The sequence below is a fragment of the Leptonychotes weddellii genome, chromosome 16 (assembly GCF_054177405.1).
Source record: "Leptonychotes weddellii isolate Sample4059 chromosome 16, ASM5417740v2, whole genome shotgun sequence".
NCBI classification, from domain to species: Eukaryota; Metazoa; Chordata; class Mammalia; order Carnivora; family Phocidae; genus Leptonychotes; species Leptonychotes weddellii.
In genome coordinates, this window is record NC_138384.1 from 47,044,362 (window position 1) to 47,065,595 (window position 21,234).

Consider the following 21,234-nt stretch of genomic DNA (forward strand, 5'->3'; position numbering starts at 1 on the left):
AGTTACCACATAATTATTATTGCTAGAATAAACTCCTATAAATATGATTCCTGGAGGAAGCCTCAGTAAATATGTCTACTTAAATAGACCTCAATAAATTACGATTAGAGAAGGCCTCAATTGCCATTGTTAGTAGAGGAAGCCTCTATAAATATGGTATTATTGTTATTTGTGGAGTCCCCAGTAAATATTTCCAGGGAGTAAGCCTCTATTAATATGACAGTTTTAGCATAGGTTGTAATTAATATTCTTATTATTAGAATGGGCCTTGCTAAATAGTCTTATTATTTTATGGTAGATATCAGTAAATCTCATGACAATTGGGCACAGCTTATTGAATGAAGTAATGAATGAGTGAATGAGAAGGTCAAGGTCATGAATGGTGTGTGAAGAGTCAGGAGGGGGTGCAGATCAGAGATCTGGTGCTTCCAGTTGGAGGGGCCCATCCAGGGAGGGGAGGGGCGGTTAGGAATGCTGACTGGAGACGATGTGAGTGGACGGCGAGGTGGTCTTTTCCACAGATCTTTTCATTTATTGTATTATCCCATTGATCTTATGATTCATAAGAAATACATATTTGGTCTTTGGTCTTTGTGCTGTTCCTGGCACAAAGCTGCTAAAAGCCTTGGAATTTCATAGGTGATGAGGGCCTTGAAGGTGTATTTGCTACGTTAATGAGGCAACTGGGGGCCCAGGGTAAGCACTTGAGAGTAAGGGCAGGTTGCCAGGGGAACCAACCAGGTGTGGAACTTTCAGTCCCAGTCCCCAACCTGGGGAGGGAGGGGCTGAAGACTGAGTAATCACCAGTGGCCGATGATGCACTCAAGGATGCCTGTGTGTAATGAAGCCACCATGAAAACCCACAAAGACTGGGTTCAGAGAGCTTCCAGGTTGGTGAACGCATGCATAATGGGGAGAGTGGCCCCCTGGAGAGGGCACAGAAGCCCCTTGCCCTCTTCCCACACCTTGCCCTCTGCGTCCCTTCCATCTGGCTGTTCCTGAGTTATATCCTTTTATAGTAAACTGGTGATCTAGTAAGTAGAATCTTTCTCTGAGTTCTGTGAGCTGCTCTAGCAAATTAATCAAACCCAAAGAGTGAGTCATGGAAACCTCCAATCTACTGCTGGTCGACCAGAAGCCCAGGCGAGAAGCTGCACTTGTGATGGCATCTGAGGTGGGGGTGGGGGGCAGTCTTTAGGACCGAGTCCTCCACTTGTGGGATCTAACACTACCTCTGCATAGATAGTGTCAGAACTGAGTTGCTCGGTGATGTGGGATTAGGAAAAAACACACACACACACACACACACACACCAAGAATTGGACCTACACATCTGTTTCCTAGAGGTCATAGTTAACCCCTGGGTGGGGACTGTGTGATTCATGTCTGTCCCCATCCCTACGGAGACCGAGCAGGTTGGCCTGCAGTAATCCAACCACCCCCACCCCATCCACCACTCACACCTGTTTCTCATCACCCCAACCCCTCAAGGACCACACCTTAGTAGTTTCATATCAGTTTTATTAGGCTCTCAAAAAGTCGCTCTAACTGGAGATCCCATTTCTCTAACACCCCCTCTTCGTGGGCTGGGCCTTGGGTCATCTCAACTGCCTCCCACCAGGCCCCCTTCTCCCTCCTTCCCCCTTGGGACGCAGGAGTCAGAGGCCCCCACCCAGAGTCCAGGACTGAGCCCCCTCCTGCCCAAAGGAACCAGGACTTCAGGCCTCTAGACCCTCCCCCTCCTTTTCAGTGGCCCCATTTTAACTTCCAGATGAAGTTGGGGGTACATTGGGCTCAGCGGGGAGCAGACGGGCGCCGACATTCATGCATCCGGTAGGCACACATGTAGAAAATCCCTGCGTGAGAAGAGATCCCACTTGGCCCCCAAGTCCTCCTAACCTGGGCTCCCAACCCAAGACCCCAAAACAGCACTCCCTCTCTCCCTGGGTGTCTGTCTTCTGGCTCAATGCTGGGGGGAGGCCCTGTGGGATACCCCATCATCTCGCCCTCTGGAGTGCTGCCCACTCTGCCATGGACGCTGAACTTCCCACCCCCAAGCCCTCGTACCTGCGAAGAAGGTCATGAGCAAGGCCACCCAGCCCAGGATGTAAGACCAGGAAAAGCGCCAGTCCCCAAAGCGGCGACCGAGGAAGCTCAGAGTGACTCCAGTGTAAATGGCCAAGGCCAACAGGACAAAAAAGGCTGGGGAGAGAAGATGGGGGGAGGTGGGTGGGAAAAGGGTGGGGGTGGGGTTTTCCAGATCGGGGTGGGAGTGAGATTGAGGAAGGCAGAGGGCCGGGTAGGAGTGGGAAGGGAAAAGGGTGAGGGTGCCTCAGGAGTAGGGTTGGGGTGGGGATGGGACGGGGCTGTGCTGTGTAATAAAGAATTTGAACGGGCTGGTTTGGGGCTCTGGTTCCTGGGAGGGAGACGCTAAATCCTTGGAATTTCCTGATCAATACGGGTGTCTTTGTTATTGTTGAGCCTCTTGGATTTATGTTGATGAGCTGAGATGACAGTGGGTAGGACCTGGTCACCAGAAGGACCAGCCACGGGAACAGAACAGCCGGTAGGGGCTTTAAGCCACTTGGTATCCTGGGAAGGAAGCTAGAGATTAAGTTCAGTCACAGGGTCAACGACTCAGTCAATGAAACTCCAGCAGGAACTCCGGATACCGAAGTGTGCGGGAGCTTCCTGGCTGGTGAACAGCTCAGTGGGACACCATGGGGGGAGGATGCAGAAGCTCTGCCTTTAAGACCCTCTCTGGCTTCACCCTATGCATCTCTTGATAAAGCTGGTGCTGAGGTGTGCCCTTTATAATAAATCTGTAATTGTAAGTGGAATGCTCTCTTGAGTTCTGTGACTTCTAGCAAATTTTTGAAACCGGCTGGGTCCTGGGGACCCCTGAACCACCTGTAGCCAGGGGTCAAAAGGGCAGATGACCTGAGGACCCCTCTTGCAACTGAAGTAGGGGCAGCCTTGTTAGGAATCACGCCCTTAAACCTGGGCGGTGGTTAGTGCTGGCCCCGAGCCACGGGACGGCGGCTGATGTGAGAAGATGCTGGCATTAGGCATTAGAACCAGTCTTGGAGTTGGGGTTGGGGTTGGGGTGCGACTAGGATGGCCATGGAGCTGAGAATGAGGAGGAACCCCTCCCCCCATGAGAGTGGTACTGGGGATGGAAATGGGCAGGGACGCTAGGGGTCGGGGTGGGGAGACGGGGAAGGTGGGTCCACTCACTGGAGGCGAAAAACATGATGCCCGCGGAGAAGGGCCGGGAGAGGCGGGTGAAGGTGGGCTGCTGAGCGAAGGCCAGGATGCCCATGATGATGCCCGATGTCGCGCACAGGGAGGACAGGATCATGAAGGCCCGGGTGGCATTCCAATAAGCTGTGGTAGCACCGAACGGTCACTCCCATGCCAACCCCTGCCCTCAGTGGCGAAAGCTGCTACCCCTGAGGGCCGGGATGCCTTGCCTCTCTCCACGTCCCTGACCCACCTCCTCCTTCACCTCTGCAAACAAATGCTCTCTTCCCCTGGCAAGCTCCTATTCATCTTCCACAGCCCAGCTCCCAAATCCCCTCTGGGAAGTACCCTTTCACCCCTCAGGTATCATCCTCATCCCCTGCTCTGGGCTGTGGCTCTTTGGATTGTTTCCCCTTCCAGCCTGATTGCTCCCTGAGGCCAGGATTCTACCTGGAGAACATCCTCAGCACAAGTTTGGTTTGCAAACAGGCCTGGAGAAATGTTTGGTGGATGGATGAATGAACGAATGAATGAATGATGAATGAGTGTTGATTCCCCGCCATCCTCCTGCTAATCACTTCCTACCCTCTCTCCCACCACTCCCTTTCATTTCCTTGATAACCACTTGCCCATACCTGAAAATGACCTATTTATTTATTTTTAACTTATTTATGTCTGTCTTTCCCTGCTGGTTGCTCAGTTATGTGAAGACAAAGGTCTTGCTTTCTCATTCACTGCTGCATCAGGCACCAGGCGCCTGGCGCGTAACGGGTGCTCAGGGCACATGCTGAGTGAATGAACGTGGAGCACTGAGAATCATTCGTCTCTTGTGCTTGGCTCTGGGCAGGCCCTTTAGGACATGCCCCGGGAATAATAGTTATGATCTCATCTTGCTGTATGTACTATTTTTAATCCCCATTTTTCAGGTGTGAAGAAACTAAGGCTGAGAGAGGTAGAGTGATTTATCCAGGGTCCCATAATTGGCACTATGACTGGTGTTGACAACCAAGCACCAAAGCCCTTGTTCTTAACTGCTTGGCTATTCTGTCTCTCAGAGGACCCATGACACCTGTGTACCTGGGACAGAGCCTGGATCCCGCCACTGAAAAATAAAAAGTCTGGATCTTTGCAAAATGCACTCTTTTGTCTTGTGTGAACCTCAGTAGGAAAAATTGCTGGCTGTTTCTCCATGGCTGTTGTTACGGGTTGAACGGTGTCTCTCCCCCAATGCCCAAATTCATATGTGGAAGTTAAGATGAGGTCCTACTGGAGCAGAGCGGATTCCTAATCCAAAACGACTTAGTATCCTCACAAAATGGGGAAATTTGGAGAAAGACAGACATTTAGGAGGGTGGGGGGTACCATGTGAAGATGGAGACAGAGATCAGGATGATGCATTGACATGCCAAGGAGTGCCAAAGATTGCCAGACAACCACCACCAGAAGCTGGGAGAGACGCAGGCAACAGATTATCCCTCATAGCCTCAGAAGGAACCAACTCCGCGGACACCTTGGTTATTAGACTTCCAGCCTCCAGAGCTGTGAGACGGTACATTTCTGTTGTTGGAGTCACTCAGTCTGTGGTCCTTTGTCATGGCAGCCCCAGGAAACTACGGATGCCTCTGGGTATTTAAAAGTCTGCAGGGGGGCGCCTGGGTGGCTCCGTCGTTAGGCGTCTGCCTTCGGCTCAGGTCCTGATCCCAGAGTCCTGGGATCGAGCCCCACATCTGGCTCCCTGCTCAGCGGGAAGACTGCTCTTCCCTCTCCCACTCCGCCTGCTTGTGTTCCCTCTCTTGCTGTGTCTCTCTCTGTCAAATAAATAAAATCTTAAAAAAATAAATAAAATAAAAGTCTGGAGGACTTATGGGGCATGTTTTCGCCTATGTCCTTCCCCTGGTTGTGGTGAGGTGGGAGTGGAAAATGCAAACGCCTCTGAGGCTTGCCTGTAGCTGCAAAAAAGAGCAGCTTATCTGTCCCCCAGCAGGCTGAGGTGGGGGCTGTGGTGTCCCATCCCCAGTTACCCATTACTGCCTCTCAGCTCCATCTTCAGAGAAAACTCTCCCTGTTCAAATCACGGTGTGCTACCTGTCTCCTGAGGGACCCTGACTGGGAGACCACCTTTGAAGGATGCAAAACTGGATTTTTCAAAGACAGCTACAAGTCCCGATTTTTATACCTAAAATCTCCAAATTTTTAAATTCTGGCAGAGACGTAAGAAACTTTAAAAACGCTATACACACGCGTCTGCGGCTGGGTTTGGCCCCTGCAAGTTCACGTCTCCTGCTCGGAGTCTGGTGAACAAGTTACAGTTGATGTGCACGGTGAGCCAGCTGCTTGAACAGATACCCAGCGGTCAATCAGGGTGAGGTATGTCCCTGAGGATTTCGGTTTTGAGGTCAAATGAACTTGCAGACCTCCATCATGCCTCCTTCTCCCCCCATCCCCAACAGAGAGAAGACGGAGGGGATGTCCTTGGGGCCTTCCCAGGCTGAAGCGGGAGAAATGGTAGAAGCATGACGAATGAGACCTCCGGAAATGAAAGGCATGCATGAAGTCAGGAGGCTGACTGGGCTCGGGAGCTGGTGGCAGGGGCATGTCTTTCCACTGCTTCCTGCCTCGGTTTACCCCTCCTGCACAGGGGCATTCTGCTGCCTCTCCCCAGGCAGGTTCAGTGAGATGGAGTGGCTGAAATCTGGCCGGTCGCGGGGCTCAGGAGGGTTGGCTCCTCCTCCCAAAACCCCCTGGAGAGAATGTTTGGATTTTTGAGGGCAAGTCTCATGCTTTATTCCTAGACACAGTGGCACCACTCTCAGTGTTGCTGGGAGACCAAGGGCATTAGTCCACATCAAGCACTTAGAATAGCATGTAGGACTCAATAACAGTCAATAAATGCCAGTCGTTATTATTATTACTCCCACTACTACCACTGCACTATTTAGTACATATAAAATATGTAATATTGTATATTATTAATTTATTAATATATAATACACATTGTATATTATTAATTTATTACTGTATATGCATATTGTATATTATTGATTTATTAATATATAGTGCACATTATATATTATGATATAATATACAATATATGTGAGTATCTTTCCACATATATGTATATATGTATGTATGTACATATGTATATGTATATACATATGGAGAGAGATACATAGAGATATATAGTATATTAGATAATATATGTCATCTTATATATAATACATATTATTATAATGTAGCTTGCAAGAACCTTATGCTGGAAGAGCTATTTTTCTCCATCTTTACAACATATATTATAATATGCACATATATACATATACACATATAGACATGTACATATAGACATATATATTACAAAGCCTGGCGCACAGCAGGTTTTAAAAACTCCCATCCAGTATTTAGCAAATTTAGGGTCCGTATTGCTTCTGTATCCCACAGTACCCAACCGAGTCCTTGACACGTCATCGATATTGAGGAAAGGCTATTCTGACAACCCCAGCCCCACCCCCAACCGCTCTACCTGACTCCGTGCCAGGAGTAATTGTACTAGAAAAAAAGCCTGAAATCCCAGTTCTGCCTCTTCTGTGCTGAGCAATCTTTGGCTGGTCCCTTTCCCTCTCTGAGCCACAGAGTTCTCCACAAGCCGAACAGGTGGTGAGGTTGTGCCCCGCGGGGGGCTCTCACCCGGGGCCCGGCGCAGACCCCGCCCCGGAGCCTTACCGATGCTCTCTGTCTGCAGGTAGCACTTGTTGCCCAGACAGTATCGCCACAGGCCCTGGTGGGCGAAGGACCCCGACAGTCGGTACTGCATCCAGTGGTCTGTCGCTGTGGCCACCACCAGGAGGATGGTCCCCACCCAGGCACAGAAGAGGCCGCCACCCATGAAGCTGTACATGGTGATCTGTGGAGACGGGGAGAGATGGGGTCAGGATCTGGACCCCCAGTTGAGGAAGGAGGAGCTGGGGACCTAGACTTCCAGATCCCAGGTGAGGAGGGGGCGAGGGGCTGGGACCCCACCAGGCCCCCCACGAGAGGAAGGACCCTTAGGTCTTGGTGGAGGAGGGGGCCTATAGGTCCAATGCCTGGTCCCTACCTGAGTGGCAGAGCCCGTCACAAGCCCTCTGTCTGCCTCGGCCCTTCTGTGCGGACTGAGCTGAGCCAGGTTGCTGGCCTCTCTGCTCCCTGGGTCCCCCAAATCCCTTAAGCCTCCCCACACAATGGCCCGTGGCCCAGCAGCTTCCAGCAGGCAAAAATGCCATGGTGGCAGAGGCCCCAAATGGAATTCGCTGAAACAGGGATCCAAGTGCTCCCTCCCTGCAACCCCTGGCCCCACTGGCCTCTCTCTGTGACCCTCCCAACGACCCTACCACCCTTTCACAGGCCTTGCTCACAGCACCCGCTGGGTTAGCCTGAGCTGCGTAAGCACACACACAGAGACACAAGACATGGGGCAGTCATCCATTTATTGTTCAACCAAGGCTCCCCACCCCCAAGGGCAGGAAACGGGGTCGAGGGGGCAGCAGGTGTCTGGGTATGTTGGGCCAATGGGGTTCTTTGCAGGTGGGTCACAGGGCACGTCATGGTTGGGGCTGGGACCAGAAGGAGGATGGGATGGGGTTGGCTGGGGTTGAAGATGGGCTGGGTTTGGGGTCAAGTTTAGGAGGCAGTTAAGGATGAGGATTGGGTTGGCCTGAGGTAGGTAGAGGAGGAGGGTGCAGAGCTGGGACTAAGGGTGGAGATGGGGATGGAAATGGGAATGAGTGGGGTTGGGGATATGATACTGAGAGTGGGGACAGGACTGGGGCTACAGAGGCGGGGGGATGGGGTTGGGGCTGTCACTGTAGTTGGAGGTGGTGCTGGGAATGGGGAGAGGCATGGCTTTGGGCACAGATATGAGGCTCAGGGCTTTTGCTGGCGTGGGATCCTAAATCAGCTCCAGTTTTCATGGGGTGACTCGCAGGACCCACTCCTGAGGCTGTGGTTTTGGGAGAAGAAACACGGGAGCAGGATGTTTCTTGGGGTATCTCTGCCATAGCGAGGTCACCCTGGGCTCCAGGAAAACCCTCCTGGTGACCCTGGGGGCCCCTCTCAGGAGTCTGGGGAGCTGGACCTTCAGGGTCCTAGTACTCTGTCTCCCAGTCTTCTGCTGCAGCAGGCGGCGTCTCCTGGGGTGGCTCCTGACCTGGGGCTTCCTTCTTCCCATCCTGGTCAGGCAGCGTTGGTGGTGATGCTGGCATCATCGGAGGAGTCTTGGGGCCAGCCCCAGACCCCCCCAGCCAGCCCCTCTCAGCCCTTCCGGGTCGCCATCGCTGCTGGCCCTGGCCCCAGCCTGGCCTGCGCTGGACGCCCCAGCCCCCGCGTCCCCTGGATGGCCTTGTGGCCGTGCCTGGCTGGGTGCAGCATGTCTGGGGGGTGCAGGGGCAGGAGGGCAAGGACCGTTGAAGGGTGTAGGCCCCCAGCAGGGCACTGTGCAGGAGGTAGGAGAGGGCGTCCAGACGGATGGGGACGGTGACAGAGGCCAAGCTCTCAGGGAGCCCCAGGTGGGCTGGATCTGGGGTGCCCAGGGGGAGAGGTGGCAAGGCTGGGAAAGGTGCAGGGGTCCACGGCTCGGTCCCTGGTGATGGCAGGGACAGGTTGCTCCTGGAATGACAAGAGGACAGGTCAGTGGGTCTCACCATCTCTTTCTGTCCTTCCTACTGTGGTCCAGCCCTTTTCCTGGGAGGCCATTCAGCTCTGCATCCACCTCTGACTTCCTTACCCACTTCTCCCAATCTCTCTCTCTCTCTCAGTTTCTCAATCTTTCTCTCATTCATTCTTCCCATCTCTCTTTACAGAGAGACAGACACCTCAGCCAGAACTTCAGCATCAGACAGAATGAAATTCCAGCTCCAGGCTGCCTCGCTCAAGGTGTGTTTCCAGGCCAATCACTTCCCTGTGCTGAACCTTAATTTTTCAAACCAAAAGATGGCTCTTGGTGGTACCAAAGGTGCTTAGGAAAGGCCTGGGTCTGACAATTATTATTATTATTATTATTATTTCTCCAGCTCTATGGCTGTTCCTGATACCTTTGATTCTCCTGGCTCCTTCTTGAAATTTCTCCCTGTTCCACGAATATCTGTTTCTAGCTGTGTCCCTATTCCTAAGTATCTCGCTCAACTCTGTCAATAAGATTGCTGAGATTCTGTTTCTAACTGATGATACTTGAGACTTTTTTTTTTCCTTTTTCTGACACTCTCTTTGAGTCAGCCCACTCTGTCTCTGTTTTTCTCTGTCCCCTTCCCTCTCTGGTCTCTGTCCTCCCCGGGGGGAGGGTCTTGCGTCTCTTACCCCTCGGGCCCAGTCCCTTTCTCTTGCTGTTCCATCTTTACAGGGGTGTCTCCAGTCGCTTCTGGCACCTTCGACCCGGTTTCTCCAGGGCGCAGGGCGGCGCGGAGGGGTCTGAAAGAAAGTAGACGGGACTTTGTCCGGAGTGGGGCGTGGCCCCTGGGGCGTGCGGAGCCGCGGCAAAGTACGCTGGGGTCGTGGGATTTAATTCCTCAACCCCACGTATCTCAGGCTGCAGCGCCCATCTCCCCGAGACCCGGGAGTCTGGTCACAGAGTTTCTTCCATGCTCAGACCCAGCAATCTGGGCCCCCAGCCCCCTCCTCCCTCCGACCCAGGAGTCAGGACCCCAGCCCCCTCCTCTATCTCCATCTGTATTTCTGGCCATTTCCTCAGTGGGCCTGATGATGTTCTTTAGGACTAAAGGGATATTTAGATAGGGCAATCAGGACATCTGGATGCTCCTCAGGGCAGAGGGGAAAGTAGATGGGCTGGAGTCGAGGCAGATGCTTAACCCACTGAGCCACCCAGGCACCCCTCTGTTGGAATACCTTTGTATTTACAGAAAAGTTACAAAGATATTACAGAGTTCTCATACAGTCCTCACTCAGCTTCCCCTAATGTTATCTTCTTACATTGTTCTGGAACCTTTGTTGCAACTAAGAAACTAACATGACTATTAGCCAAACTCCAGACTTTATTTGGAATTTACCAGTTTTCACACTAAAGTCCTTTATTTTCTGTTCCAGAACCTGATGCAAGATGCCATTTATCACCACATCTCCTCTGTCTCCTCTGTTCAGCAGCAGCTTCTCAGTCTTTCCTGGCTTTTCCCAACCTTAACAATTTTGAGGAATACTACTCAGTTATTTTATAAAATAGAGGTCCATTTTAATTAATAATTCTAATTTATTTTTTTGAGAATTCTAATGTACTTAATCCTCACTTCACATATTATCAAACTGTGCCTCAGAGTCTAAGTAAGTTGCTCACGGTCACAGAGCTATGAAGTGGCACAAGTGAAATTTGAACCTCAAATCTGTGCTCTTTACGGAGACACAAGTAGGAGCCAGATTATGTAGGAACTGGTAGGCTGCACTGAAGACTTTGGGGTTTTTTTGGGGTTGTTGTTTGTTTTTTTGTGTGTGTGTGCTGTTTTTTTTTTTTTTAAAGATTTCATTTATTCATTTGACAGAGAGAGACACAGCGAGAGAGGGAACACAAGCAGGGGGAGTGGGAGAGGGAGAAGCAGACCCCCTGCTGAGCAGGGAGCCCGATGCGGGACTCGATCCCGAGACTCCAGGATCATGACCTGAGCCGAAGGCAGTCGCTTAACCAACTGAGCCACCCAGGCGCCCTGAATTTTTTTTTTTAACGTAAGTTCACAACATCCCACTTTAAGGATGGAAACGCCCAGATAGGACCTTTTACTTTTTGAGTTCTCTGGAATCTAGGCCCTGTGCTGGATGTTGCTGGTGACTCAAGAGATGTCACCGGCCCTCAAAGGAGTCTGTCTTGACGGGTGGGGGCCAGACACAGAGATGGGTGGTAACATTCCAGGGTGATCAGAGCTTGCAAACAGGAACAGGACAACAGCTCCAAGCGGGGAAAATGCTGCCAAGGGCAAAGGGGTGAGTTTGGGAGCCAGGAAACCATTGGTGCCTGCAGGCGGGGCGGTTCTTTGGGGAGTTTTGTTTTTTTGTTTTTGGGAGAGGTAGCCTTTGGGCTAGGTTTAGAATGAGTGGGTATTTGATGTAGAAGAAATGGTGTGAGCAAAGGCCAGGTGGCTGGAATCGAAAGACTTTTTTTTTTTTTTTTTAAGATTTTATTTATTTGTCAGACAGACACAGAGAGAGAGCACAAGCAGACAGAAAGGCAGGCAGAGGGAGAGAGAGAAGCAGACTCTGAACAGAGAGCCGCTGAGCAGAGAGCCCGTTGCAGGACTCAGTCCCAGGACCCCGGGATCATGATCTGAGCTGAAGGCAGATGCTTAACCAACGAGCCACCCAGCATCCCTGGAATCGAAAGATTTTTATCACAAAGCAGAGGGCTTCCTTTCCTGGCGAGTGTGATTAAGATTCGGGTCTCATCCATCCGTTTCGTCGTATCCCAAAGAGGCAGGACTATTTTGTCGGAAATGAGGGTTCGAATCCCGGCTCCGCTACTTAGAAGCGTGTGACCTAAAGCAAGCTGTTTAAGTTTTTCGAATTCCCGCTTTTTCGCGATTTGGCGCTTCCTGCTCGATTCCAGCATAACGGAATTGCTTCCCGTTTTGTTCTGTTACTGTTTTCTCCTATTTCTGCAATCAAGGTCCGACGTCAACTTACCAAGCACCTGGCTCTTTAAGGCCCTCCTCCCACACTAGAGAGCGGAGGCGGGCTCTTGGGTCTCTAAGGGAATGTCCTTTATCCGTCTTCCAAAATTGACAGGCAAGTTCTGAATGTAACCAATCAACCCCCGAGTCGGGGGCAGCGAAACTTCCGATTCGCTGGGGAACTCTGGCGGCCGTACGTTTGAGTTCCGCCCACTCCGTATTACGTAAGCAGCGCGAGACAGTCATCCTTGGCTCTGATTGGCGAGTGAGTTCGCGTTGCTTTCGAGTCCCCTGCTGGCGTCAGATCCGCGAACCAGCACCCTCGCTCTTTGATTGGCTACATTTCTGAGCGCGCACTCGCTCTCGCTCTCCGATTGGTTGTCGTCTCTCCGGACGGTCTCCGGACTTTCTTGCTACTGCATTTAACCTGGTCCGATGCCGTTCTTCGGTTGTGTGGCGTCTGCGGTGTCCGGGGAGACACTTCCCAGGCCTGGAGATGCCGAGCGAAACTTGGAGGGGGGAATCCCGCGCAGGGCTCTCCTTCGCCCACCAGGGAGCCCCACTGCCTCATCCCCAGCTTAGGATCCCCCTTCTTTTCACTGTCCCCCACGGGCCTCGGACAAAGTCCCAAGACTGGACCTTCAGGGCCTCCAGCCCACTGGGCTCACGGATTCCCTTAAGTCCCCGCTTCCATTCCCCTCCAGGGGACCCTGGGATGCCTTTGGGGGCCCTGCTGTCCCTTGAGCCTTACCCACTCTTTCAACCCCTCCAACTTGGGGGCCCTCCCAAGTGCAGGGTAGGCGGCAGGGCCTCCCGTTCTTGGGGGCTCCTCTCACTGCGGCCCCTACCCTTACATCCTCCCTCTCCCTTGAGTCCCCCGCTCCCACCTCCCTTCCTTGCCTCCCTTGGAGAATCTCCCCACTTCTGGGGGCTCTGACCTCACTACTTTCTTCCCAGCCCCTTAGACTTTGACCCAAGAGTTACACCTTCTTCCAGCAGAATCCTGCCGACTGAGGAATGGTTCCCAGCCCACAAGGTCAGGATTCCCACACCTGTTGCTTATGCCTCCCCTCCCCCAACTTCTAGGCCCTTCAGGAAGGGGATGGGACCTCCCCACCCTCAGGAGTCCAGGCTCCTCTCCTTCTAACCCCTTTCCCCTTTCTTCCCAGCCCACCATCCCCTTGGGAAGTCCTTGAGCCCTGCAAGTTTTAGGGGGACGGCCATACTGAAGGCTCCACTCCTTCAGGAGACCCCAGGCATCCTTCATATCCAGGGGGAGAGGGTCTCCAGGGACATCTCTGCCTTCAGACCCGTATTTCTTCCCCTTCTTGTCCCTATTCCTTAAGGCCCCTCACTGCCATTCTCCCCTCCCCCAACCCCATCTTTTCAGATGTTTTATTGACACTTCTGAAATTCAGGTGGTCACCTGTAGGACACCCTCACACTTTCATATACCCCCCACCTGAGGGTCTTCTCTGCCAGCTCCTCGGCTGGGTTCCCTCCCTTAGACATCCCACTGTCTCTCTAGGACCTCCCTCCTCACTGCTATCTCCTTTACACTCAGGAAGCCCCAGGGTATCTTTCATGGTAAAGAGAGTCCTCCCTGCCCTGGGAACCTCCCTCTTTCTTAGGGGCTCCCCTCTCACAGCCCCCTCCCTGCCCTGTCAAGAGGACTGTAAAATTCAGGGTCTCTCCCTTCTTTGGAATTGCCCCTTCCCCTTTGACATACATTTGGGACAATCCTTTCCGTTGTCATCTTTTTTCAGGGTTACCTGCATTCAGGTTGTCCACCTGTGGAGCTTCCCCACATTTAGAGAACTCCCACACAGCACTCTCCAACTCAGTGACAGTCCCCTCAGGCCTCAGAGCAGAAGCTTCTCGGTTCAGAGAGTGATCGTCAGGGCCTCCCTCAGCCACAGCGGTTTCCCCTCACCTGGGCTTCCTCTTACACACTCCCAGAAGACCCAGCATCTTCCCCCCATTCTTCCGACTGTCTCCCACAGTCACTGTCCTAAGATCCCCCTTTCCTCGGTTTCCCCTTCATCTTGCTCACTCTCAGGCACGCCTGGGTCTTCTTCAGTATCCAGGCCATCAATCTCAGGACCTCCTGTGCCTTTCCCCTTTCCCCTCACCTGGGCCTGCCTGTTCTTGCCCTCACACCTCCCCCAGAATTAACCTTGGGTCGCTCCCAAGGATCTTCTCCCCACACCGATCACACACAGAATTCCCTCTCTCCTCCACTTGGCCTTAGGATTCTTGACCTTCGCACTCCTTCCCAGCCTCGTCCAGACTCTTAAGTCACACCTCGGATTCCCAGTACCTTTGTCTCATACGTGGGGAGGGCTTTCCTGCCCTGCTTTCAGGAGGAAGTAGAGGATCCAGATTGCTAGGCTCTCAATCAAACATGCTTAGCACTTAGTCAGCAGTCACTGTTTAGGCCTGTGTCCCACATGGGGCCTTCGATGGGCACCTTTGCCCCAACCCCAGGGTGGCCAGAGTGCTTGGCAAGAGGTTATTGGAGTGGAGGGGTCAGATTTATGGGCTAGGTCTGAAAGGAGTCCCCCTAATGTCATATGGCTATGAACGATATTCAGACCACTTGAAAGTCAAGATTTGCTAGAAACATCTGCTAATGTGGCATTGGGAGTCTAGAGGCCCAAGGGTCCCAAGGGGGAGATCACGTAGACATGTTCACTTGTATTATCTCATTTAAACTTTGTGATCATAATCTTTTAAAAAGTGCTCAATATGTTTTGTATTTATATTCTTTTAATATAGGAAAATGAACTCTTTGGTGTACAGTTCCAAATTTTGGACAGCTGCATTTTGACAAATGTGTAGCCATGTAACCACAACCACCATCAAGACACAGAATACTTCTGTCATCCCCCCCGCAAATTCTCTTGCACTGCCCCTTTGTCATAATAACCTTAAAAAAAAAACAAAACAAACCAGCATCTTCCTGGAGGACAGTTTGGCCTCATCTAACAAAATTAAAAGGCACAGCCTCTTAGACCCCAGCCAGGGGGTTACCAATGCAGGGATTTGTTACCCCCACTTTAAAAAAAGATTTATTTATTTATTTGAGGTGGATGAGGGGCAGAGGGAGTGGGACAGAGACTCTCAAGCAGAGTCCCCACTGAGCACAGCATCTGACTCAGGGTGACCCTGAGATCATGACCTGAGCCAAAATCAAGGGTCAATTGCTTAACCAACTGAGCCACCCAGGCGTCCCTAGTTACCCCCTCCCCCCCTCCTTACTGACCAATAAATAATGGCTCAGAGAAGTTACTCATGTCATATTGGCAAACATGCAACAAACCAGCTAAGACTGAAATTCGTTTTGATTCCAGAGCTTTTTCTTCTTCTACATGCTGCATTCTGGACCAATGACGATGATGATGTCATAGCGGGAGAAAATAACACATTTTTTGAAACCTTGGAGGTACTGGACTCTATTCCAAGTGCTTTTATCTAACTCACTCTCGCAACAACCCTAATAGCTATTATTCTCATTTTACAGATAAGGACACAAAGGCACAGAGAGGTTAATGACTTGCCTAAGGTCAGAGCTGAGTGTATGGCCTTTCTGAGCCGCTCTGGCTACCTTCTTTCTTAGGTTTTATGTTCTCTCGGAGCCTTGAGGAAAATGAAGGGATTTTTGAGGTGACAAATTAGGTGGAAATCCACCAGTAGAGAATGAGGTCTACTGATAGCTTTTGGGAAAGAAAGTGTTGAAAGCAGGCTCAGAGGGAACAGGACAGGATACCTGTGATGTAGGGTAAAAAATGGTAGTCCAAAGCTGGTGTGTGTGTTGTACAATAAAGATTTTGTCAGGCCTTTGTTCCTGGCTCCTCGGAGGGAACCTCTAAACCCTTGCAATTTTCTGAGCCACAGAAATGTCTTTGATATTTACAATGGGCCCTGAGACCTCACCTAAGTTTATCGTAACAGGGCGACTCACGGTGGGCCCCTAGATGGTTTCAAGATGGGGGCTGTCCATGCCAGAAAGACCAACCATGTCCTTAGGGCTTTGGAGCTTGGAGCCTTGTGACCCCCTGAGAGGGAAAAGGGACCAGGGACTAGGGACTGAGTTCAACTACATCACGTGGCCAATGATTCAACCCATCGTGGCTACATAAAAAATCCCCACTAGGGGCGCCTGGGTGGCTCAGTCGTTAAGCGTCTGCCTTCAGCTCAGGTCATGATCCCAGGGTCCTGGGATCGAGCCCCCGCATCGGGCTTCCTGCTCTGCGGGAAGCCTGCTTCTCTCTCTCCTGCTCCTCCTGCTTGTGTTCCCTCTCTCGCTATGTCTCTCTCTGTCAAATAAATAAATAAAATCTTAAAAAAAAAAAAAATCCCCACTAAAAACTCTGGACACCAAGGTTCAGGTGAGCTTCCTGGCTGGTGACTCACATCAACGTGCTGAGAAGGCAATGCATCTTGAGGACACAGAAGCTTCACAGTTGGGACCCTCCCTGACCTTCCCCTATGCATCTCATTTGGCTGGTACTAATCTGTGCCCCCCCTTTTTTTTTAAAGATTTTATTTATTTATTTGAGAGAGAGAGAGAGACAGAACGAGTGGGGGCAGAGGGGCAGAGGGAGAGGGAGAAGCAGACTCCCCACTGAGCAGGGAGCCCAATGCAGGACTCGACCCCAGGACTATGGGATCATGATCTGAGCTGAAGGCAGACACTTAACTGACTGAGCCACCCAGGCACTCCGCTCATCTGTAACCTTGATAGTATCCTTTTATAATAAGAAAACGTAAGAAAGAGTTTCCCTGAGTTCTGTGAGCTATTCTAGAAAATTATCAAACCCAATGAGAGGGTGGTGAGAACCCCCATTTATGGCTAGTCCGTCAGAAGGGCAGGTGGCATCTGAAGCAAGGGAGAGGGGCAGCCCCGTGGGACTGAGCTGTCACCCGTGGGATCTGATGCCACCTCCAGGTAGATAGTGTCAGAATGGAATTAAATTGTCAGACACCCACCTAGAGTCAAAAAATGGCTCAATGTGTAGAAAACCCACACCCCTGGGGTCAGAAGTGAAATGTAGTAGATATGTGAGAGTAAAGGAGAAACGCACAGGGTGGGAGAGCGAGGCCACCATTCTCATGTCAAGAAGCAAAGGAGTCCAGAAAACCTCTCTGGAGCCACCCAAGTCCTCACATTTTTGCCTCATGAGAGAGCCAGTCTTTGGACACCTGCCACACAGGACGCAGCCAAGGTTAGCTAGAGAAGCAGCTTCAGCCAACAAGAGGCCACTGTTGTGACCAGTCGGGTCAAGAGTTACTTGTCCCCATGCCTGTCCCTCCTCCAGGCCCCCAAACTTTGGAAAACCAGGGCTTTAAGTGGGAATGGAGAAAAGGTGTGTCTGGGACAACTGGTCACCCTCTCTTCTCCAAGGAGGCAAGTCCCAGCTTGAACTTCCATTGGATGGAGAGGGAATTTGAGGGGAAAGTGTAGGACCAGGCTGAGTTTTAATAACCAGAACTGACTGGAAAGTTAGGGTATCTGAGACACCATCAGGGACTGAAAAAAAAATGTTTTGACAGAGAACAATTGAGTCAGTGATCAGAAACATAGAACTGTTTTATATTTATACTTCCCGGGGTTGATAGTCCCCAATTAATTAGAGAGAGTATCTGGCAATGTGGAAATTCCACGCTGAGACTTCTGCCTCCAAGCCTGTTGTCACTCTTGTTATTTTCATTTACACAACTTTGCCTTTCCCGGGAGTCCCAGATAACCACTCCCCTCCCTCCAACTCCCGTCATTATTGCAGAAGTCAGGACTTTAGCTCACATATTTCAAAGTTATTGACCCCTGGTCAAACCTGTTGCCCTAGCAGCACACTCTTTGAAAGTTCCCAGGTCACACAAACTTTGAAGGATGGCTCTCATGGCAGGATTTGGGGGTTCAGGGAGGGAAACGGAAGCCTCTCCAGCATTCTCCCCACTCCAACTTTGTTAAAAGGAATTCATGATGTGCAGTGCTCATCCATTCTAGGACCTGTCTGAGTTTGAATTTCAGTTCTGCCATTTCCCCACGTGGCCTTAGGCATGCCCCGTCTATTAAAATAAGGTGGTTGCATTGGGCGATCCCATTCTGAGTCGCCAGTTCTTTCTCTTTGTGTATACTGTCTCCTAGTGGTCAAATGCAGTCCTTGCAGCTAATTCACGGTTACATGTTACGCGGTCCCCAATGGGGCTGGAGCGCTGAAGAGGCAAAGCATGTCTGAGTGGGTCTCCCTACCATATATATCATCAACCACCCAGTAACGACCTCATCTGGGCTCCTAGGGTGACTACGGAAGAAGAACAAAGAGAGCATAGGGGACAGTGAGTACTTGCTCTGTATCTTATTCTCGCCCTTGCTCTGTATCTCATTCTCCAAAGCTGTTTGCATTCCCCCTGCAGCCTGGAGTACCATGGCTAATGCAACTAGGCAGGCTTTTGCAAGCTGAGAAGATTTAAAATATTATAGTTGCCATTAAACAAACGTGATATTTGGATCTCGATAAATTCTCTATTCTTCTGAATCAAAGAAGAATACCACCCCCCCCACACACACACTTAAATAATCACACTCAGTGATACTCAGATAATCATAGTAATGTCTGGGGGATGGTTTACAGTTTGCAAAATACCTTCATCTACGGTCTCTATTCAATCATTACAACACGCCCTTGAGTAAGGGTATCACCGTCATTTTAATACATGAATTTAATACAAGAAATCACTTGCCTTCACTTATTCTGGTAGTAAGTGGTGGAATCAGGACACAGGTGCAAGTCCTTTTTCCTTCCCAGGTACCACACCTGCACACCTCTTTATAAGGCACCCTCTGTCCAACCATCCACCAGAAGGCCACTATAGGGTCATGACCAGGAGCCTGGGCTCTGGAGTCAAATTGCTTGGGATTGAACCTTACTAATCGTGCGTGTGGTGGTGTGCGCATCTGTAACCTTTTGGGTTTGCTCAACTGTCAGAGAGCTAATAATACCTGCATAAGGGAATCCTTGGAAAATTCCAACTAAAAATCTCCCCCCTTTTTTTCTTAAAGGTTTTATGTCTTTATTAGAGAGAGAGAGCATGAGCGGGGGGGGAGAGGGAGAAGGAGAAGCAGACTCCCTGCTGATCAGGGAGCCCAGTGCGGGGCTCCATTCCACAACCCTGGGATCATGACCTGAGCTGAAGGCAGACACTTAACAGCCTGAGTCACCCAGGCTCCCCCTTTCTTTTTTCTTCTTCATTATTTGCTGTGTAGTGATCTTCATCTGGGAACCAGAGTGATTTGTTAAACTGTCACCAGGAGATCTTTGGTACCACAAAGCTCAGGCCATTTCATTCACAAGAGGGAAGTTTTACAAGCTGTGACTAATAAAAGGAATAAAGTTAGGAACTGTCATTCAGTTTTCACATCTGGCCCTATGTCATGAGAATTTTTACATGCTAACTTCTTTCTAATATTTACATTAGAGAAAAGTCAGAACCTGCCTTTTAGTGGCTCGAATGAGGAGAAAAGTTGTGATTGGACATGAGCCCTGTCAATCATTTCAGATATAAAGAGAGGATGGACATGAGCCCTGTCAATTATTTCAGATATAAAGAGAGGAGAGTCTGTCACCTTATCTCAGGAGGAAGCAGTGGTCAGACTGTGTCCATGCAGCTGGTCACCGTTGATGATTTTTTGTTTGGTTTTTTGTTCTTGTCTTTCTAAGATTATGGTGGTGGGGGTGGGAAGAAGGGGTCTTTACTCTTTAAAAGGATGAACAGAATTAGAAAAAGAAATCTTGCCGGTAGCAGCTAAGAAACCAGCACAAGAATCAGCTCACTATTATTGACTATTACCTTAGGTAGACAAATTAAGAGGTTTTGTTGAACTCTTCTGGATTAACATCTGTTCTTTCTTAAAGTTCTGAACCTTTGCTGGCTGCCTTATATGAGCCAGTTAATCAGGATGCAGCAAGATGAAGGGAGACTCCCCCAGTCTTTGGTCAAAAATTCCCTTAAGAGTTTCTGTATTGACGGGCACCTGGGTGGCTCAGTCGGTTAAGCGTCTGCCTTTGGCTCAGGTCATGATCCCAGGATCCTGGGATTGAGCCCCGCGTGGGGCTCTCTGCTCAGCGGGGAGCCTGCTTCTCCTTCTCCCTCTGCTGCTCCCCCTGCTTGTGTGCTTGCTCTCTCTCTCTGCCAAATAAATAAATAAAATCTTAAAAAAAAAAAAAGAGTTTCTGTATTGAGTGGGATAATACAAGCATTAAACAAAGCACGTGGGGTAAGGACTCAATATAGGTTAGTCAATGCTACAAACATTTCCACAAAGAAATAGCTCTGGAATTTGAGAGGGTTTAGCTGAAGTGGGGGTTATCTCTGAACATCCTGTTATTTTCTCACTCAGGACACAAAGCCTCAGGACCTCAGCCAAACACCTCTGCCCAGGCTTGGAAAACAGTAACATAATCCACCACCAGCTTCTTCCCTTGTCGAAGTTGTAACCTGTTGAAATTATATGCCTTCCCTTCTAAACCTTTCCCTGCTCTTTAGTTATTGACCCTGTTCACTATAAACTTGGTCAGAGATGGGCCTTTCATGCCTCAGTCCAGCCAAATGCCCTGGATTGCCGCCTGGGGCTCCGAGTCCTTTTCACTCAAGAGCGCCCCCTTCAGGAGGGATTGCAAAGCAGTGGGGATAGCTGTGATTAAGAGCCAGACAGACAGCTGTTGCTGGGGGTGGTCGCACTGCTGGTTCCACAGATTTCTCCTGTGTGGCTTTAGATAAGTTAATTCACCTCTCTGAGTCTCAGACATCTCCACAAAGGGGATGCTCTTTACCACACACCAGCTGTTACTGAGGAGGTAATTATTAATAATTGGCTCACAATGTGATTCATGGTAGATGCTCAAAAATGTTATTTTCTCCTTCCTTCCCCTTCCCTTGCTCTTATTATTAAGAGCACAGGGTGAGTTACCTGAGAAAACTCTCTTTGACCTGCTTTACCCCCATACATATTTTTCAGCATTATCCATAACCTCTTCTGCTTTACTGGTACTTTTTTTTTCAGCTCTTCCTGTCTTCCAAGTGTGTAATTTAAAACTTTTTTGGGGGGGGGAGGGGCCTGGATGGCTCAGTGGGTTAAGCGTCAGATCTTGATCTCAGCTCAGGTTTCCATCTCAGGGCTGTGAGTTCAAGCCTCGCTTTGGGATGGAGCCTACTTAAAAAAAAAAAAAAATTTTTTTTTTTTTGCAAAGGCCAACCTCTATTCTGGGCTCCTCAGTTTTCTGCCTGACAAGCAGTAACCATCCCCCAAGAGAGCTTTCTATGAAGCAATTAGGACTCTGATCTCTGGGGAAGG

At 50.2% G+C, this 21,234-nt stretch overlaps 2 protein-coding genes across 2 annotated transcripts; both read right to left on the minus strand.

The window, feature by feature from the left end:
* Positions 1-1,745: 1,745 nt before the first annotated feature.
* On the minus strand, positions 1,746-7,135 carry LIM2 (lens intrinsic membrane protein 2). Its single transcript, XM_006739725.3, has 4 exons — positions 6,961-7,135; positions 3,238-3,387; positions 2,068-2,202; positions 1,746-1,856 (listed from the first exon to the last, which is right to left on the minus strand). The coding sequence occupies exons 1-4, from the start codon at positions 7,133-7,135 to the stop codon at positions 1,795-1,797; spliced, it is 522 nt and encodes a 173-aa protein (XP_006739788.1). The 3' UTR covers positions 1,746-1,794.
* Positions 7,136-7,668: 533 nt separating this feature from the next.
* Positions 7,669-9,870, minus strand: C16H19orf84 (chromosome 16 C19orf84 homolog). Its single transcript, XM_031034950.2, has 2 exons — positions 9,568-9,870; positions 7,669-8,880 (listed from the first exon to the last, which is right to left on the minus strand). Exons 1-2 carry the CDS (start codon positions 9,600-9,602, stop codon positions 8,361-8,363), a joined length of 555 nt encoding a protein of 184 aa, XP_030890810.1. The 5' UTR covers positions 9,603-9,870; the 3' UTR covers positions 7,669-8,360.
* Between the last annotated feature and the right edge of the window lie 11,364 nt (positions 9,871-21,234).